The following is a 19,198-nucleotide window of genomic DNA, read 5'->3' as shown; positions in this document are numbered from 1 at the left end:
CACCGGCCGATGAGGAGAAATAGTGTACTAACGTTCTTGTTATTCTCCTCTTTCCGAAATTTAACCACTTGGAATTTTCTAAATGACGACATTCAATGATGTATTTATTGCTATGCAATGATAATACCAACAACAATAACATCTCTACCGCTATGAACCACGGTTCTTGATGGTTTTCCAATTACCTAAATTGTTCATCCATCACATTGTGTGTCAAATGCCAAACACGAACTCGTTTCCACTTTACAAAATTACCTCAACCACTCCTCCGCACTCTCTCTAAATTTTACGACCTCTCTCACTAAAGAAATCTCCACAACAACAACCAGAACATCAACAAGAATTGGAAGAACAACAACAACAAGTCATTCATTCATCATCAACAACAACAATTTTTCGTGAGATGATGAACCTTCCTCCGAATCAGCAGCAGCAAAACAACAACTCTCCCAATCATCATTTTCATTCATCAATAACAACAACAACAACAACGACGAATATGAATCATCTCTCTCAACAACAACCAGTCGTACAAAACAATTCTCAACTCAACCATGTCTTGTTTCAAGCCTTTAGTACTTCGAATAACTCTAACAGCGCAACAACAATGAATAATAATAACGGACAAGTCATGATGGGAAATACTGGATCCATGAATATGTTCAATGGCACTACTGGTGGGAATCCAATGAACTTGAACTCGTCATCGATGGATGTTCAAATGATGTCAAATGCCAATACTACAATGAATCATAATAACAATAATACGACATTGATGATTGATCAGAATACTTTGAATAGTTTAATGATGCTCTTGAATAACGGCAATAACCAAATGAATTCTATGAATCATAATAATAATAGAATGGGTAGTGGTGGTAGTAACAACAACTATCAAATGTTACCGAACAATACTACATTCATGATGGATGAAAGTAACAATAATTTAGGTGTGTAGTACGAGTTGTGTGTTTTTCGTTTCTTATCATGACTTTTGACACTTTGAATCAACATGATCCAGTCTTTGGAAATGATTTTACAATGCCTATCGAAGGATTTCTCGATTCTCCCACTGCTAATACTTCGAACACATTCCTGATCAATGGTCAACTTTTGAATTCTCCGACCAATACAACTACAACAGGCTCGATGGGATCCTTTGCAAACACGTACGAAGGAACCAACATGTCAAATGCCAATAGTATGAATAGTATCGATCCAGTGCAATTGCAAGCATTAATGCAAATATTTGCGGCATCATCAGGTCAACAACAACAACCACAATCGTCGACTTCGTCCTTCAATTTCACACAAGCATTGATTTCAAATCCAAATCAACCACAACAAGTATTCATGACCTCTCCTTCTTCTTCACAACAACAACAGAATTTGACATTTGTCTCGTTACCATCCACTACTTCGAACGATCATCATTTTGTGAATAATAATTTGACAAATTCTCAACAACAACAACAACCATTGAGCAATTTGATGTTCCAAACCGGTCACACCACCAACACTGTCAATAACAATACAAATAATGGAGGTCTATTTGGAAATTTGATCATGTCATCCAATGCTAACGTGATGACCACTGCTGTCAACAACTCGACAACAACACCTTCAGAAAATGATCCAAACAAAATTGACCAAACTCTGTACCATATTCTGGTCCAATATTTATCTTCAAATGTCAATCATCAAAATCTAGTATTGGATTGGCTTAAACAATTCAATCCAAACATTTCAACTTTGGGCTCTTCAACAGATTCCATTAATACCATGGCCTTTAAATTGATCGAATCCATGAGTGAGGATCAGAAACGAAAATTGTATTTCGTGGTCATGCATGTGTTAAATCAGCCACAACAAGTTTCACAAGTGCAAACGTCACCTTCTCTTCAACAACGAAATCAATTGGTCAACTCGACTTCAATGAATTCACCAAATTTGGTGAATGCCAACAATAATGGATTTTTAAATTTGAATAACAACAACAATACGATGGTCATTGGTAACAACAACAACACAAGTGTTGGAATGACCTCTCCACAGCAGCAACAAGGACAATTTAACAACAATCGATTTGTCAATAACACTCCATTAATGAATCATGCAACAGCACAACAACAACCCATGGAGAATGTCAATTTTGACACTTCTCAACAACAAGGAAATTTGCAATCCCCTCAAATGCAATCTCGTCTCATCGTTGTCAACACCAATTCTGCCAATAGCAGTAACAATAGCTCTCCAAACGTTATGAATTCTCCATCCAATAAGAGTACAAATATGAGCCTTTCATTTTCTCAACAACCAGTGGTCAACAATAATTCCAACACTACATTTGTCTTTGAAAATTATGCCCAAAATGGAGTTTCTAATGGACCATTAGGTCTCAATAATGGTGGTATCACTGTGGCGGCAGCAAATACGACACTCACTTCACAACAATCATCCTCAAATCAATCACAGCAACCATCCAATGTCAACAACAATTCTGCAAATGACAATGCTTCCTCTTCTCCAAGTTTACCAACCATGCACACCAAATCCAAGAGAAACACTTGGACTAATTTTTACAATAATCACATTAAGGAAATTGCACAAGATAAGACCTATAGAGATTGGGCCGTTGGTGACAACCCACAAAATACTTCTCAAACGAATGCCAGTAGCAGCAATTCATCCACAACTAATACTACTAACAATGGAGGCAATAATAATAACAATAACAGTGGAAGTACTCCATCATCACCCTCTCCTTCCAACAATTCCATTCATCGCAGAACCAAGAGAAGCAATTCTGCTGGTCCTGGCTCACGAAGAAAAAAGTCCTTCGATCGTAGCGATGGTGACGATTTCACACCCGTTTCACCAGGCGCCTTGAGTGCAGGAAGTGAAGGATCTCGTAGGAGTAACAGTTCTGACAAGAGTCGAAAGAGCATTGAAAAGCAACGTAAAGTGAGAAATAGTATTGGAGGAACCACTCGAAGAAGCAGTGCCACGACTCCAACGACTCTTGAAGAATTTACTGATTTGTTTGGAGGACTTGATTTTGAAAAGACGAATATTAGTGGTGGTACTGGTGCTGGAAATGTTTCAAGTTGTAGCGGAGGAGGAACTGGTATTGGCACTGGTGGATTATTGGAAAATGAACTCGGTGGAGGAGATGGAGATTTCAATTTTGGTAATCTTGATGAATTCTATGAAGAATTTCAACCTACTAATGTGGTTCCTGCAACAACCACCTCCACTACTAATACTTACACATTCCATGATTTTGATATGAATGATCGAGATGAAAAGAAGAAAAAACCAACAAACATCAAGTATTCTTTGGTTAATTTTGTCAATCAAGCATTTAACAGAAAGAAGAAATGATATTGTCCACACACAACAACAACAACTAACCCTTAATAAATTTGAGAGAGATTTATTCGAATAAGGTCCTCGTCCATTGATTTCAGTGGTTGAATTGTTCTCTTTTCACAATTTTCTCTTCCACGTTTTTAAATGATGACAAGTGATGAGGATTTGATTTTTTTTTCACAAACAACAAAAAAAAATGTCGGACGATAGCGAATTTTTAAAGCAAATTCAAGAGAGGGACAGTGCTGTCAAATCGTTGGTGAGTTCGTAAGTAAGCCTTTTTTATTTGAATAGATTGTTTGGAGAGAACACGTGTTGTTCAATATTGAATAATTTTTGATGAATCCCATCATGTTGATGAAATTATTTTGATTTGATGACCTGATGATGATGATTTGAATGATCAATGATTACCATTACATTCAAACAACAATAATACTGTTGTTGGATTTTAAATTCTTGATCCTCCAACACGATCGTTTTTGATCAACCGTGTTCCATTTCCTGCCCCAATACGGATTGAACCACACACATTGATTCTTTACTCTCATCATATGTGTGGGCTGAATACGTTCAATAATTATTGAATACAGACAAAAGTATACCGATGCTTTGAAGAAGGCTCTCGAGAATCCACCTCTCGCAGCTAAAAACAAGGAAACCAAAAAGAAGAGCGCCGATGTGGTCGCCACGGTTTTACTCAACACAAAGGAAAGCGACATTCAAAAGAGTGTTGATGCTCTTGATATTGAAGAATTGGACATTCTCATGAAGTACATTTACAGATGCTTCGAGAGCGGTGAATTGGATTCCAAGCCATTGTTCAAGTGGCACGAAAAAGTCTTGGAAAAGAGTGGAATGGGTTCCATTGTTCGTGTTTTGACTGAGAGAAGAAATCTCTAAGTTGTTGTGAATCTATTGCTTCAACTCCTCCGATTATGTGTGTGTGTAATAATTTTGTTTTGACATTCTGTCATTTGAATGAATCAATTAATTTATTCTTGTAATGATTGGTCTTGTTATAATGTCGCTTTACATGGATTGGTCTTTCTTAACACTCATTGCTGCCTTAGAACGTTTGTGAATGAAAGGTTTTCGATACGTCCTGAGATTTCATCCCTTGTCATCTTCCAAATTCAAAGACTACTCACAATAAGTATTGAGGTGATGGCCTGAAATAATGGCAGTTGAAACAATTCATGATTGACAAAAAAACTTGTCATTTCCCATTGTTGGGTCTGAGCTTTCCGTTATTACGAGGACAACATAGTTGATATCCCGCCTTGACAACTACAAAAAAAACGTCTCCGTGGAACTTTTCGTAGAACCCTCTTTCCTCGTCAACAACAACTACTTCGTCATCATCATTATGGGCTCCGGTTGTAGTAATGCTGCCTCTTGTGCCAATATTGACACAACGGCACATCATCATGAACCTCAAAAACATCCCAACATGAAAACAACAAGCGGAAATTCCATTCCATCACCCACTCCTGAAAAATTGAATGATCATGAAAATCCCAATGTCCATGGAGAGGGAAAAGCGAATCGTTATCACATCTCGGAGGATACCATTTCCGTGAGTACGACAGGTTCTTCGACCATCAGCTCCAAACCGTCTGGAATTGAAGTTAGGAAAGCCTACTCGTTCAAAATTCCCGAACCAAGACTGAATTTTGTTGGATTTAATTTTTTGAATAGTCACAGTGGTGTCAACAAAGAACCGTTCATGACAGAGTCTAACTTGTTACTTTATTCATCCTTCTTACCTCAACATTTGTTTTATAACATGAAAAGTGTGTACTATTCCAACATTTCCAAAGACTCGAAAATGCAAGGCGTAGAAAAAATTCTCGATGAGAATAATCTCTCCCAAATTTCTCCCCTGAGCAATTTTTCATATGACACTTGTATTTTAATGTTGGATGTGAGCGGGTTTACGCCACTCACGGAAACTTTATCCAAAGAACCGAACGGAGCTGAGCTACTCACAAAATATATGAATAATTATTTCACGACTTTAATATCATACATTTATGAATTTGGAGGTATGTGGGATTGTCAAATTAATTGTTTTTTTTAAATATAAATTAATATGATGACGATGGCAAATTTTGTGAATTTCTGAATATTGCGATCGACAAATTTATTAAATCAATCATTTTGTTCTCATGTCGATCAGGTGATGTCGAGAAATTTTCAGGTAGGTACAACAATTCATAGAATTTGGTCACAATTTTCTGATAAACAATTTGACATTGGATAAACAAAATAATTTGAAATATTTTCCATCATGATCAGGTGACGCTCTCATTTGTCAATTTTATTATCCACGAAAGGATCGAACATTGACCGATTGTTTGATAGCAGCTGTTCAGTGTGCTTTGAAAATTCAGGGAACAGAACAATTACGAGTTTTCAAAATTAATAATGAAATTTCATTACATATTCATTGTGGAATATCGATTGGAAAAGTTGTAACTCATCACATTGGAGGAGTGAGCGATTACTGGCTTCGAATTACGCATGGGCAGGCCTTGTTAGAAATGGCAAGTGCTCTCAGTAATAGCAAAGTTGGAGAAGTTGTTTTAACTAAACAAGCCTACGAACGATGCAAACAATTCATTACATGTCGTCAAGTTGAGGGAGTAAATGAGGAGGTATATCTTGCAATTTCATCCAAAAGACAAGTGGCCTCAAATCTAGCTCTCCCCAAAATTAGTTTTCATGCTTCATTCGGCAGCGTGATTCGAAAGTTTGTTTCTCCTCCAGTTCGAAAAAAGATTGAGGCAGGTCAGCAAGATTGGCTCAATGAAATTAAACCTCTGACTGTTGGATTTTTGAGTGTGAGTGACACGAACACCTACGCAACTCCGAATGATGAAATGAATGCCTATCACATGTACTTAGAGACCATTCAAAAGATTTTGGATCATTACGAAGGATTTATTGCTAACATGGTTGCCGATGAGAAGGGAACCATTCTCGTATTCGCCTTTGGTTACCCGTTGACACACATTTCAGATCCTATTCGGGCTGTTAAGGCAGGTACAGAATTAACTACCAAGCTCAAGCAAGGCGGATTTAAGTTTGGCATTGGAATTGCAACAGGAAAATGTTTTATTGGATGTGTAGGTTGTAGCCAGAGACAAGAATTTACTTGTTATGGTGACAAGGTGAACCTAGCTGCAAGATTAATGAAAGAATCTGAAAAACTTGAGGGATGTATCATTTGTGACGAAGAAACTTCTTCATTATTGAAAGGAATTCCTGTGGAGACTCTTGAACCGATTAAGGTAAAGGGAAAATCTGAGCCAATCAAAGTCTCTCGAGTGATTGATGCTTCCATTCAAAACCAACACATGTATTTCAATTCATTCAAGAATCAGACAGATAGTAATGGAACGGCCATGAAAAATACACAGTACACAGAAAATTCATCCTTAGATCCGATCGTTTCTTCCAACAATACTCCAATCTCGAGTCAAACAGAGCAACAAGAGACAAATAACAAGATGCTCATTTCACAACAACCTTGTGAGTGCCAGAAGCGTAATGAATTTAGTGATGCCTCGTTAGAAGCTTTGCGTGCTCCTATTGGTCGAGAAGACATTTTTGAACAAATTTGTTCGGTTGTTTCAAGCAAGCTGCAAGAGTTTGAGAATGGAGAACCAAGAAAAAGATCAAAGGTTATACTTGTTAAGGTATGTTTTATTAATGGATCACAGTGCATTAACAATGGCTCATGAATTTTCAATTTTAAAACCTATTGTTACTTGGTTATGCATTCGTGTGTATTTTAAACTTTTTCGAATCACACACCTGTTGTTGGATACGTCTCATTGTATCAATAGGGAGACGTTGGTTTGGGCAAGAGCGATCTATTCACACGTTTAGCCAAAGAGTGGAGAACCAAAATTGCATGTGTCTATAACTCTGCCATTGAGTTTGAAACACCATTTTATTTATTCTTGGGTAATGTCAAGATTAGTGTTGCTGAGAGAGTTTGTAAAAAGTATGGACTGGAAATGAGATATGACAACATCGATGCCATCTATTCCTCGATAACACGAGAACAAAAAGAAGAGTTGTTGCTCTCAACATTTACATCTGAGAGTGACCGAAAGCATTTATTTTTGATTAATGACGTTTTTGGAGTGTATTTTGAGGACTCGTCAAACGATGGAGAAAAATTAGAGTCTTCACAACGTGTCAGCCTTGCAGCAAACTTGGTTGCCAGATTTTTATCGCTGTCATGGTTGGATATGAAGTATGAAAATCAGGCATGGTTTTTATTGTATGATAGTTTTCATTATGTGGATCCTTATTCACGGGCAGTTTTCGAAAAATATTGGAGCTTCCTCCTGCCATGACAAATGGCATATTATTGATCACCTCGAGACCCATCAATGAGAACGATGACGATATTATTCAAGCCAAAGAAAAGAAACAAGAACTTGAATTCTGGACTTCAGTTGCTGACCTAGTCATTGATTTAAAACCATTCACTAGAAAGAGACTGAAACTTTGCTACAGATTTATTCGAATGCTGAAAGTGTCGATCAGAAAGCGTTAGATATCATTTATGAAAAAACTGATGGCAATCAAATGTTTGTAACCATGGGAACACATTTCTTACATGACCAGCAAAAACTTTTTGTAGAGGATGGAGTTTTGAAAGTGAAGACGACATCCCTTGATGGCCTCGAAATACCTGCTTCCATGGCATCCTTGTGGCATCACAAACTTGATCGTCTTGATCATGATACACAACTTGTGTTGAAAGTAGCCTCTGCATGTGGTATGAAATTTAATATTGAGACATTGTTGACAATCTTTCCCGAGTCACCACTCAAGCAAGAGGAGCAGAGGATCGTTCAAATACTCAACGATTTGGTCACTCAATACAAAATATTAGAGTTGATCGACGAGACAAAAGAGAAGAGCTTTTTATGCTCCTCTTCCTCTGAGAAGGCATCCTTTTACAAGTTTAAATCATCCATGATACTCGATATATTATACTCTGTAGTTCCAGTCAACAAAAACGAGAATTACACATGGCCATCATCAAGTATTACACCGATATCATTTCAACCATGTGTGTCAAACAGAAAAACCGAGAGAAATCCACTTGGTACATTTTGGAGATTGCATCACATTATGGTGAATATTTCGACAAGGTTCATTTGGAAGAGATTTTATCTGGTGATCAAATTCTTCACAGAAACGATATTTATCATGTAGCATGTGCTATACTGTTCATTTCTAAAGGTTTACATCTGCTTGGTAATCATGGTGCAGAAATTGTCAAGGCAAAACATTTATTTACATCCCTCATTTATATACTCGAAAATATTATTGTGACATGGTATGGCGATAGAAAAGGAACGATGCTGTTAATTTTAGGGACTACTTGGATAATTGGAACAACACAGCATCCAAGTTCACTACTCTTGAAACTATACTTAAGGGTATTGAGGAAATTAATGATAGGTTTGAAAAAGACAAGTACGAAATAGCACCTAGTTCGTCCAATAGTCTCAACAGGAAAAATTCTGTTCGTGATGGAAACAAAATTGCATCCCAAACCATTGTCGGCATGAATAGAGCAAGTTGCAAAGAATTTCTTTCAAAACTTGACCTTAAATATGCAGGTTTCTTACAAGCACTTTCAGATAATAATTTGATGACTACTTCAAACAACTCGCTCAAAAATGCTCTCAAATACTGTCCAAAGAAAAACAGAGAACTCTACTTTGATATTTATTGTGAAATTTGGTTTCACTCGTTTTATTATGATTTAACAGATGAAGCTCTTGTCACCAGTTCAGAGTTGTTGAATCTCGCAAACGATATCGGTGCTGATTATATGCAAATGTACGCTTACATTGCTTGCATGATGTCCAATCAAACGAAAGGAAACTTTTCCAAGGTGGCCTTTTTCTCTGACGAGATTATTAATCAATATTTGTCTGATCCAGAGAAATACCACAAGATGAGTATTCATAACTTTAGAAAAAGAGATGCTCTCTTGCTTTCATGTACATTTGCCATGCGGTCACTGTGGTGCATGGGACGTTATGAAAAGGCTCAGTATTATTTCAATTTGGGAACAGAACATTCGAAAATGCGGCTGCATCTACCTTCGTTCATCTTTTTCTACACCTTCACCTGTTATTACTTGTTGTTGAGTAGACAAATTGATGAGTTGGAGACAAGGGCAGCACAAGGACTGCAAGTCATGACCATCTTTTCGAATAATGTCACTCTACCATTGCAAGAACTTGGTAGCAAATTTTATGCAAAATATGTTCGTTTTGTGAGGGCCACTCAATCTACAATCACTGGTAGCTCCAACGCCTCCAGAGACTATGTTTCTGAACTCAGAGAGATGATATGTCACATGGAGTCACTTTTCCAATCCATGAACTCTATAGCTCTCCCAATCTCATTTTCAATTATGCCATTCTTGAATGTTGGTTGCAATATTTTCAAGTCATCTTGATGTGGTGTAAACGAGAGAACGAAGAACAAGAAAGTATTCATGGCACGGTAAACGCTGACTTTGAAAGATTTGAACACTGGATGAGCATTTCCATAAAATCCAATCAAGAAAATTTAATTGGAGAATTACTTCGATTGGATGCCGAATATCATGTATTGAGAAGTCGTTATTCTTCCTTCACCAACATTTCAGAGTATTATCCTCGTATTGAACAAATTTACACAGATGCCCTGGCCTATGCAAGTGCTCAATATGCACACGGAGTCAAGTTTCGAATTTATTTATCACGCCTTAAAATGTACAAGTTATTGGAGAGTGAGAAGGTGTGTGGACCACGACAGCTACAACAACAACAGATATGGTCACCACAGTGGCTACAGATAGCACTTTGACACACGAAAAAGGAATACATTCTCTTGAAAAATCCTTAGAGCAGCACTCAAGCAGTAGTACTACCACTCCTTCCATATTATTACATGTTTCATGGTCTCAAAAAATTGAACACACCAAACATGAAATGGATTATTTATTGAAACATCATATTGAGACATGTTCTGCCTTTACTAATCATGACCTAGAACAATATCATGCCATATTAAGGGAGGATCATCAAGAAGAAGAAGAAGGCAAAGATTAGTCTTCACTTCAACAGTGATCTTCATGTTCGAATGTTTGAGATTTTATATTTCTCAATTTTTGGAACATTTTCACCCTAGAAGAATTTCTAAATTTGAAATAATCATGACGAGGTGTTTTGAGGTTGTATTGTCCAGAGACATCATCATGTCCATATTTGAAGTACGGACACGTCTGAAATGAACCTCAATGCCAAGCTCGCGAGATTTGTGCCATTTTGTTTTTTTTGGCGACCACCACGAAAACCCTATTTAAAAATACAATACACCTCTCATGTTGTTGAGTGTGTTATTATTTGATATTGAGCAACCAATTTTGAGTGGAACACGACGAATTTGTATCCGAAGTATTGTTTGATATTTGTTTTCATTGTGTTGTTTCATCACGCTCATCCAATACAACTATTACGACTATTATTGCTGCTCTCTCTACTCTTCAGTGCATACTACTTGATCATTCTCATTACAACTCCTCTCAATATTGAGCCTCAACGATACTCCCGAATACGTTTTTTACTCGTCATACTCTCAGAATCAACACGTACCTTACGATGGGATCATCATGCTCGAGTGGTATGATGTTGAGTCGTTCCTCCGAAGAAGGTTCTCCAGGCCAAACTCAAACTCTCCAACAGCATCCAGCAGAGCCTTCGACAGCAGCAGGACTTTCTCCCGAAGAAATTCGTAAATTAGAGAAGAGAGCAGCTGCCGAGGTAAAGAAGGTACTCTCTTTCAAGGTTCCTGTTCAGCGGGTGAGTTTTAATGGATTTAAGGCTGGATTGACCTTAATTCCGAATACAAAGCCTCCCGAAGAAATTCAACTCGAAATGTTGGCCTCCTATCTTCCTCAACATTTACTGTTCAATATGAAGCAGGTGTATTTGGGAGGGTCGTCCTCATCGTCCTTGTTTCAAAGCCCTTCTCAGCTTAATTTGAGAAGCAGTCTTCAGAGTGAGGGGTCGAGTAACTACAACCCTCTGGAAGAACGACGAACTGCCATGGTTCCGATTTCTCATCATCATCATCACTATCACATGTCAACATTTGAAACCCTAGTGAACAATCATTTGGCTCATCATGATAGTCCTCTTCATTTACAGTCTCTACCTCTCACATGAATTTTCAAACCACGAACATCCTTCCTTATTCGACGGATCCTCAAATGCCATATATAGCCCATCAAAATAATCACCCTCACAACAACCATCTTCCTCTCCTTCCCATACAACACCACAGCATAGACTCTATTTCGTGTAACATGAAACAACAGCAGCAGTACGAACCCAATTCCCATGTAGCTACTCAATCTCTTCACCAAGAGCATCCAGGAAAGGAGTCACCGCTACCACAAACACTCCAAGTATGTTCCCAACCAATGAACGATTCTTCGGTTGTTCCCTCTAACAAAGGAGAATCATCCACAAAGGTATTGGACGACAAAGCGTACCGAGAGAATTGCCCTTTAAGTGAATTCACCCACGATGAAGCTTGCATCTTACTAGTGAAAATTAATGGAATTCATGATCTTGTAGATTCACTAATGTCGAACGATCAACTTCATAATAGTACCAATGAGCCGAGGGACGATTCGACTGAACGATGGAACAGAGGAGCAACCCTCTCGTCCCATAATTCTGCACTACATCACAATAACAATATTTTCAGTCATGTGACACCTACTCAACCAAAGAATTCTTTAGTCCAACACCACACCTCACACCTAGAATCAAGCCGACGGTCTCAACAAGTGCAACATGTGTGCAAGAGCATTTCTAATATTTATACTGTTCTCATAAGCATCATTTACAGTCTTGGTGGTGATTTGGAGCGATTTGATCCTGAAGAACTTGTATGTCAGTTTCATTCGCCTCAAATTGACCCCACGAGATCGATTAACGAATCTCTTCTTTCAGCCATTGAGTGTGGATTAAGAATTCAAAAAACAGATCTCTCAAAAACGTTTAAATCTTTGCAAAATAGAAAACTCGAGGTTCGTTGTATTGTCACATTTGGTCCTGTGAAAGCGTATCATGTAGGTGGCCACAAGAATCGCTGGTTTAGGCTCTTCACAGGCAGTGCTTTCAATGAAGCCAATGAAAAGATCCAACAATGCAAAGCAGGTCAAGTGGTGTTCACTCGCTCTGTGTACAATCGTGTCAAGCAAAGCGTTCTTACCGTTGGTGATAAGGAGTTGTCCACTAAAGGCGTAGTGGTTGCAGATATGGTTAAAAAAGAGGTAGCACAGAGCGGAGTTCAAAACATTACGTTCCATGCATCCTTTGGACGAATTATCAAAATGTTTATTCCACCTCTATTATCGAAAGCTACAACAGATGAGGAGCGAATTGACTATATGCCTGATCTTGTTTGTTCCTTGAAAATTGGCCAAAACAACCTCATGACCTCTCCAGAGGATTCTGATCTTCAATTGACAGGTCGTCATGAATTAGTCCGAATTGTACATCAAGCAATGGGTAAATACGATCAAAAAGAGCTATGTAAAATGTTTGAAGATACTCAGCATACGATAACAGTGATATTTTCATTTGCAATAGGAAAGATGAAAGAGTATGAGACCTTATTTGACATGCTGAACGAGATTGCACAACAAGTGGACACTATTGGAATTGGAATTTCTTTTGGTTATTGTTTAAGAATTGCAAATTTTGGATCTGAAATACGAAGAGATTTTGGCCTATTTGGACGAGTGGCAAACACTTCTTTGCAACTCATGAGAGAATCGTACTCGAATTATGAAAGTTACATATTATGCGAGCCACAGGTTGCAGAACTAGTTTTTCACAATTATGAAAAGGAAATTATTACAATTAACGATGAGAAGTACGTCAAGCTGTTAAAGAGCTTGCGTAATAACGATGTTACGGCAAGTGTCACAGGAGAAAACGCCGAGCAAATATCTCTTAACTTTTCTATAAGCGGTTTACGTAAGGAGCATGAAACCAATGTCAGAACAAGTAGACAGCTGTTTATGGAAGAAGTAGATACTATGATTTCTCAATTAATATCACTCAAAGGGTGTGAAGTTAACAAAAGTATTGAAAAGAATAAGGTTATTGTGATTAAGGTATGTTTGTTTATATGACATAGTGGACTCACTTCATATCCGCCGCTGGCTAATAGGGAGAAAAAGGATTAGGTAAAACATATGTACTACGCAAGATATTGGAAAAATGGAAAAACAAGATTGTATGTTTGACCAACAACTCTAAATTCTGCTTAGCAAAGCCATGTTCGTTATTTCATGAAAATTTGAAAATGATCGTGACAGAATTCTTTCTAAGGCAACTAGGGATTGATTTGGATTATACTTGTTTCGATGCTGTATATAGTACACTATCATCGGATCAAAAACAACAAGTGGTGTCAAGTGTTATTAAGAACGATCAAGAATTTGAAACGTTGGCTAAATATTGTTTTTTATTGAACCCAATTTTAGGCATTCATTTTCGTACCAGTGAGGCAGTGGATAGTTTAGATGAGTCTACAACAATTCGAAAAGCCTCACAACTTGTAAGCAAAATTCTACTACGTGGATGGAAACATCTTGGATATTCCAACCAAGAACCATGGTTATTATTTTGTGACGACATCCATTTATATGATCCCTATTCGAGAGGAGTACTAGAGTATTTGTTCAAGTTCGCTCACACCGAAGGAATGAGTCCTGGTCTATTGTTCATCACCATGAATTTAACTCAAGAGGTTGTCCCGAGTCTTCATGATGATGCAATCATGATGGAACTTCAAAGTATTCACTCCAACGAGGAAGATTCCTTGAATGAGCTTCAGCAATGGTGTGAGGTGTCCACTCTTACATTGGAGTTACCTAGTTTGTCGAAAGAAATGGTAGAAAATTGTATATTTGAAATGACCACGTCCGAAGATTGTTATTCGTATTTGACACCAAATTGTGAAGGAGTGGAAGCTTGCTTAACACAGTTTATTTTCGAGAAAACTGAAGGAAATGCTCTATCCATCTCTCTACTATTACTTTTTTTAAATGACATGAAGTTATTAAGGGTAAATGACAAAAATATGCTTGACTTTGACCGGAGCTTTTCTGTGTCTCAATTACATTTACCACAAACACACTCAGAATATTATTCGCGTCAACTTCAACAGCTAGTTCATGAGAAACAACTTGTATTGGAAGTGGCTGCGCTGAACGGTGGCTATTTTGATTTGAAAACGATCGTCAAGGGAGCAACTTGTCTGGACTCGACAATTACACCAGAGAGAATTAGAGCCGTTCTTTGTGAATTGGTTCATACGCATGGTATCTTGGAAGTGGTAGAGCAGTTTCGCTTTCAACAATGCCGTAATAGGCATGAAGAGACTTTTTACACATTCAAAAATCGTGGCCTGCAAACATATCTCAAAGATGTGCTGTAGTAAAGTGCCTAACTGAACTTCTTGAGTTTTAAATATTCGTGACAGTCCATGCCATACATGTATTTAGTGATGAAAATTCATACAAATCTCTTGGCAATTTAAACATTACCACGTTCGTGGTGGTTATCTGGATTCGACACAAAATGGTACAAATCTCTTGCAATTTGAATATTGTCTTCTTCATGCCACAAATCATGACCCAAATTTTCATAAGATTTCCACTGCATTCGATTTCCAAAATAATTTTCAAATAACGCTCGTGTTCGTGACCAGTCAAATAATTTGTCTCCTTCTCCATGCATGATTAAGACAGGAGGAGTTATAGCTGTACAACGACTACGATTCATGGTATGGTCATGGTTGCCAGCATCTTTTCTGACGTCAACAGTAATTGCATGATATCTCAAATAGAGAACAACATTTCTCATTTGTTCAAGTATGGAAACCCAAGGACCAACTTTCCACGGACCTTTATACATAATCCTGTCGTCCTTATATCTCTGTAAACATTTCGGATGTAAACATAATGCGCCAAAGGAAGGATAAATGGGCAGTGAAGGAAATAGAGGTAACATTAAATATTTCACTAAATAAATTTGCATTTCAAAAAACGAAGATACTTCATGTTCTGCCTCAACTTCTTCTCTATTACTCGATGAATAAATATTTAAATGATTTCTAAGAGTATTTTCATGATGCTGTGGACGGGTGGTTGCTGAACGGTGTAAAGTGTCTCGAGAGGAAGACGAAGGACTTTTTCGACTCCAAAAATCATTATAAAATCCCTTTAAGGCAATTGAAGGTGAAGTGAGAATTATTCCACCAAAATTAGGAATCATTGTTTTCAAGGTCATGAGTGGTGTGAATTTTCTGCTTGCTAATTGATCAGTACTCGTTCTTTCTGAACTTGCTGTTTCAGAATTTGGTGATGCCTTCAATAATGAATCATCTGATGCACGAGAATGAGTCGATAATTTGTGTAGTGGTTCTCCTTGTTGTTGAAATTTTGAACATTGGAATGAAAAATTCTCAGATGTTTCTACTTGTTCAGAATTCTCATGATGTGTTCTTCCTTTTTTCAAATAATCAAATGTCAAAATATTAAGAGCACTCGTAGAATGTGCCATTAAATAAACTTTTGCATTGGGTGATTTTAGAACAGAATTTAAAATGAAAGGAATTCGTTCACAAATGACCGTTTCAATATCTTGTAAATGTTCATGAGAAGTTCTCCAAAATGATCTTCCATTGCCACTCGAATAGCCATGTCCTCGTAAATCATAGGAATAAATTGCAATTTTTGACAAGTTGTCAAATTCGGTATGATTGGCTGTTGAAATGGATTCTTTTTTCAGACTAAAAAATCGTTCATAAAAGAAAGTATATCGTTCAGAATATTCTGCATAGCCATGAAATTGTACAATCAGTGAAGTAAAATGATTGGTTTCAAAAAAATAGTCATGATTCATATTCGATTGAATGGTGACCATTTCAAATAATTGAAAAGTATGTGAAAATTGAGAATTTAAAGATTCACTTGATGTACTACTAGTCGATGAAACAGGTTGTTGTTTCACAAAAGTGGTTGTGTTAAATCGGTTAAAATAAATAATGTGTGAAAATGAAGGAGAGGAGTTGTGTGAAGAGAAGGATGATTGTGCTGAATTCGAGTAGGAAGAGGAATGAATCGATAAATTCCATCGTTGTTTGGACGACGACGACGATGAAAGCAGCTGCGATGAATGACGAATGTGTGAAAAATGATCTTCTGAAATAGGTCTATAAATATATGGGTCATAAAATGCTGGTTCTGTTCCAAATATGGATTTCGAATTTCATTGAAAATTATAATCATATTATTATCATAAAAACGTATCATAATATTTTTGATTAATTTCATGATGGTTAATAGTTCAAAATTTTTTTGGTTCATATAACGATTATAGTTGAGAACAATATATAATGAAAATATTAGACACTTGGTCACTTCACACCTACCCTGATAAATCCATTGCATTGCAGAGATGGTAAACGATAAAACAGCAATCCATAAATAAATTAAAAAAGTTCCTGTTTTAGAGCAACAACATGTGCAACATTTCGGAACGGTATGATGTGAGGTCATGTTGTGTGAATGTTGTGAAATATTGCCGATTTGGGAAAATTCAAAAATCAATATAATGAAAATATATCTAATTAGAAAATTAGGTGTTGATGATTTAAATCGTAGTTGATATAAATGTTCGTGATGATCATCATTCCGAACTCGATGATTTTTAAACGTTTGAGTCAATAAATTTATATTCTCATCACTTGTATAACTTTCATCATAGATGAATCGTCGTCAGCAAGATATTCAATGAATGAATGAAAACAAATCCTCTCTGATGGCGAAATTAGGTGTTGAAATTTTTTGTTGTTGAAGATTCACATATTGACAGTGGAGGTCAAATGGACTGAGGATGTATCAATAATAATAATAATTTAGAACAGAATTTATAACTGGGTAGCATCATGGGTGGTAGTAAACTGTGAACATGGTTTCACAGAAATGGTGGATGGTGCTCCTCCTCCTTATTTTTCATCAAGAATGGCAGGAGTTCCAGAAGAGAGGTTATCAGGAATGGTGGTGTCACTTGGAGTACTCACTGCGCTAGATCCTGCCTTAAGATCTGAGGAAGCTCCTGTCACGAGAGTAATTGGATCAATACCTTTCTTCTGAGCTGCCATAATTTCTGCCTTTTTCAGTGACCAGTTACTTGCTGCTAATTTGAAGGCTGTTTACAGTAAAGGAATTGGAATGCAATAAATTTTTCATCGACCATGGATCATTCATGACATGAATGAACGACATGAATCAATCAACATAATTTGACCCAATTGGAATTGAAATATGGCCATAATGACCAATGGCGTTATTGATATCATGTAAAATTGAGTGTCACCAATATGAAATCGAACATCTCCAGTGAAAATGAACTTACCTTGTTTTTGTGTCAACTCTGTATGTGTTGTTCTAATACGTTGAATTTCGCTTTTCATGAAAATGTTGTAAGCATTGGGTTGTCTATTTCCTTTTTCCTTCTTTGGTGTTGCCGTAAATGTTGGCAGATCATCGCTAATAGTTGAAATTTCATCAATATTGGCACCACCACCAGAGGACGATGCAATCATTGGAATACGATGCAAATTATTTGAATTTACAAATTCGTCACCAGCTTGAGGTAACAAGGATTCCAATTTTCTCAATCTTACTTCCATTTTTCTCATCTTGGCCGATTGAATGGTAATTAATTGTGCCATAAAATCAACCTTGTCTTCCAAGTCCTTAACGTAGGATTCAGTAGTGCTCGATGAGGAGGAAGGATGTTGTTCATATTGTTCTCTGTTTCTCTTTTTAAAACTAGAATAGATGTTTTCAAAGTCATTCAGGGGTTTGTTTTGAGATGGTAATGACGAAACTCCAATAGGAGAGGTTGCTGTCTGATGGGACGATGGAAAAGATTCATGTTGTCCTCCGTTGGAAGTATTGTGATTGGTGTTGGCTGAAGCAATGGATGATCCCGCAAATGAAATATTTGATATCAATGATTCTGGCCGATTGGTAGGCAGGTTCGTTGTATTATTTAAACTAGATGATGGCGATTGTTGTTGATGATTATTGGATGATGATGGCACATCGGTAATATTGGATCCGACAGAGGGAGGCATTATGTTTGATTGTGGAGTGTTGGTGGATTGTTGTTGATGCAAAGTGGATGCTGATGGTGATGATGGTAACGTTAATGAAGAAGGTGAGTTGGAAGAGGAGGATGAAAGTGGCATTTGTTCATCAACAGTTGCTGCAGCGGATGATGACTGAGGTTCCATTTTTTTTCTTTGGGTTCCTTCTTCTTTGCCCTTCGAGACCCTGTTGCAAGCAAAAGCAAAAGAAAAATATTGCTGGCCCCCTTGGGAATCGAACCCAAGACCTCTGTCTTACTAGGACAGCGCTACTGCCAACTGAGCTAGGAGGCCTTCACATGAAATTAATCTCTTTCGTAATAAAATATAAAGTATTGGTTAATACACTTTGTCTGTTTGGTGTAAAACTGCCACACGTTTGCCTCTTCAAGCGTTGTTTGTGCAAATCCTCTTGGAGGCATTCACGTTTCACTGATTCCGAAACGGAAACAATGTGTTCGCCTTGATCAAACGTCTGTCAAATAGTCAACAGTCACAAAAAAATAAATTGCCTCGTCGTCTCTGCCCCTGCACCAACAACGACATCACT

The 19,198-nt window shown here is 37.4% G+C and overlaps 8 protein-coding genes across 8 annotated transcripts; 6 read left to right on the top strand and 2 right to left on the bottom strand.

The window, feature by feature from the left end:
* Positions 1 to 499: 499 nt before the first annotated feature.
* On the top strand, positions 500 to 3,384 carry C9374_002898 (uncharacterized protein; the record flags this gene model as incomplete). The annotated part of the gene is made up of 2 exons (XM_044692365.1): positions 500 to 950; positions 1,022 to 3,384. 2 exons carry the CDS (start codon positions 500 to 502, stop codon positions 3,382 to 3,384), a joined length of 2,814 nt encoding a protein of 937 aa, XP_044549742.1.
* Positions 3,385 to 3,568: 184 nt separating this feature from the next.
* On the top strand, positions 3,569 to 4,275 carry C9374_002897 (uncharacterized protein; the record flags this gene model as incomplete). The annotated part of the gene is made up of 2 exons (XM_044692364.1): positions 3,569 to 3,639; positions 3,966 to 4,275. The coding sequence occupies 2 exons, from the start codon at positions 3,569 to 3,571 to the stop codon at positions 4,273 to 4,275; spliced, it is 381 nt and encodes a 126-aa protein (XP_044549741.1).
* A 466-nt stretch (positions 4,276 to 4,741) lies between these two features.
* On the top strand, positions 4,742 to 9,877 carry C9374_002896 (uncharacterized protein; the record flags this gene model as incomplete). The annotated part of the gene is made up of 7 exons (XM_044692363.1): positions 4,742 to 5,420; positions 5,555 to 5,575; positions 5,674 to 7,076; positions 7,227 to 7,709; positions 7,885 to 8,397; positions 8,484 to 8,740; positions 8,866 to 9,877. The coding sequence occupies 7 exons, from the start codon at positions 4,742 to 4,744 to the stop codon at positions 9,875 to 9,877; spliced, it is 4,368 nt and encodes a 1,455-aa protein (XP_044549740.1).
* Positions 9,878 to 10,235: 358 nt separating this feature from the next.
* Positions 10,236 to 10,514, top strand: C9374_002895 (uncharacterized protein; the record flags this gene model as incomplete). Its single annotated transcript, XM_044692362.1, has 1 exon — positions 10,236 to 10,514. One exon carries the CDS (start codon positions 10,236 to 10,238, stop codon positions 10,512 to 10,514), a length of 279 nt encoding a protein of 92 aa, XP_044549739.1.
* Positions 10,515 to 11,063: 549 nt separating this feature from the next.
* Positions 11,064 to 11,630, top strand: C9374_002894 (uncharacterized protein; the record flags this gene model as incomplete). Its single annotated transcript, XM_044692361.1, has 1 exon — positions 11,064 to 11,630. The coding sequence occupies one exon, from the start codon at positions 11,064 to 11,066 to the stop codon at positions 11,628 to 11,630; it is 567 nt and encodes a 188-aa protein (XP_044549738.1).
* Positions 11,631 to 11,770: 140 nt separating this feature from the next.
* C9374_002893 (uncharacterized protein) lies at positions 11,771 to 14,925 on the top strand (the record flags this gene model as incomplete). Its single annotated transcript, XM_044692360.1, has 2 exons — positions 11,771 to 13,597; positions 13,654 to 14,925. 2 exons carry the CDS (start codon positions 11,771 to 11,773, stop codon positions 14,923 to 14,925), a joined length of 3,099 nt encoding a protein of 1,032 aa, XP_044549737.1.
* Positions 14,926 to 15,023: 98 nt separating this feature from the next.
* Positions 15,024 to 17,050, bottom strand: C9374_002892 (uncharacterized protein; the record flags this gene model as incomplete). The annotated part of the gene is made up of 2 exons (XM_044692359.1): positions 15,024 to 16,735; positions 16,924 to 17,050. The coding sequence occupies 2 exons, from the start codon at positions 17,048 to 17,050 to the stop codon at positions 15,024 to 15,026; spliced, it is 1,839 nt and encodes a 612-aa protein (XP_044549736.1).
* A 449-nt stretch (positions 17,051 to 17,499) lies between these two features.
* Positions 17,500 to 18,795, bottom strand: C9374_002891 (uncharacterized protein; the record flags this gene model as incomplete). Its single annotated transcript, XM_044692358.1, has 2 exons — positions 17,500 to 17,702; positions 17,910 to 18,795. The coding sequence occupies 2 exons, from the start codon at positions 18,793 to 18,795 to the stop codon at positions 17,500 to 17,502; spliced, it is 1,089 nt and encodes a 362-aa protein (XP_044549735.1).
* Positions 18,796 to 19,198: the final 403 nt, after the last annotated feature.

Source organism: Naegleria lovaniensis, assembly GCF_003324165.1.
Source record: "Naegleria lovaniensis strain ATCC 30569 chromosome Unknown tig018, whole genome shotgun sequence".
NCBI lineage: Eukaryota > Heterolobosea > Eutetramitea > Acrasida > Naegleriidae > Naegleria > Naegleria lovaniensis.
This window is presented reverse-complemented; position numbering and strand designations above follow the sequence as displayed.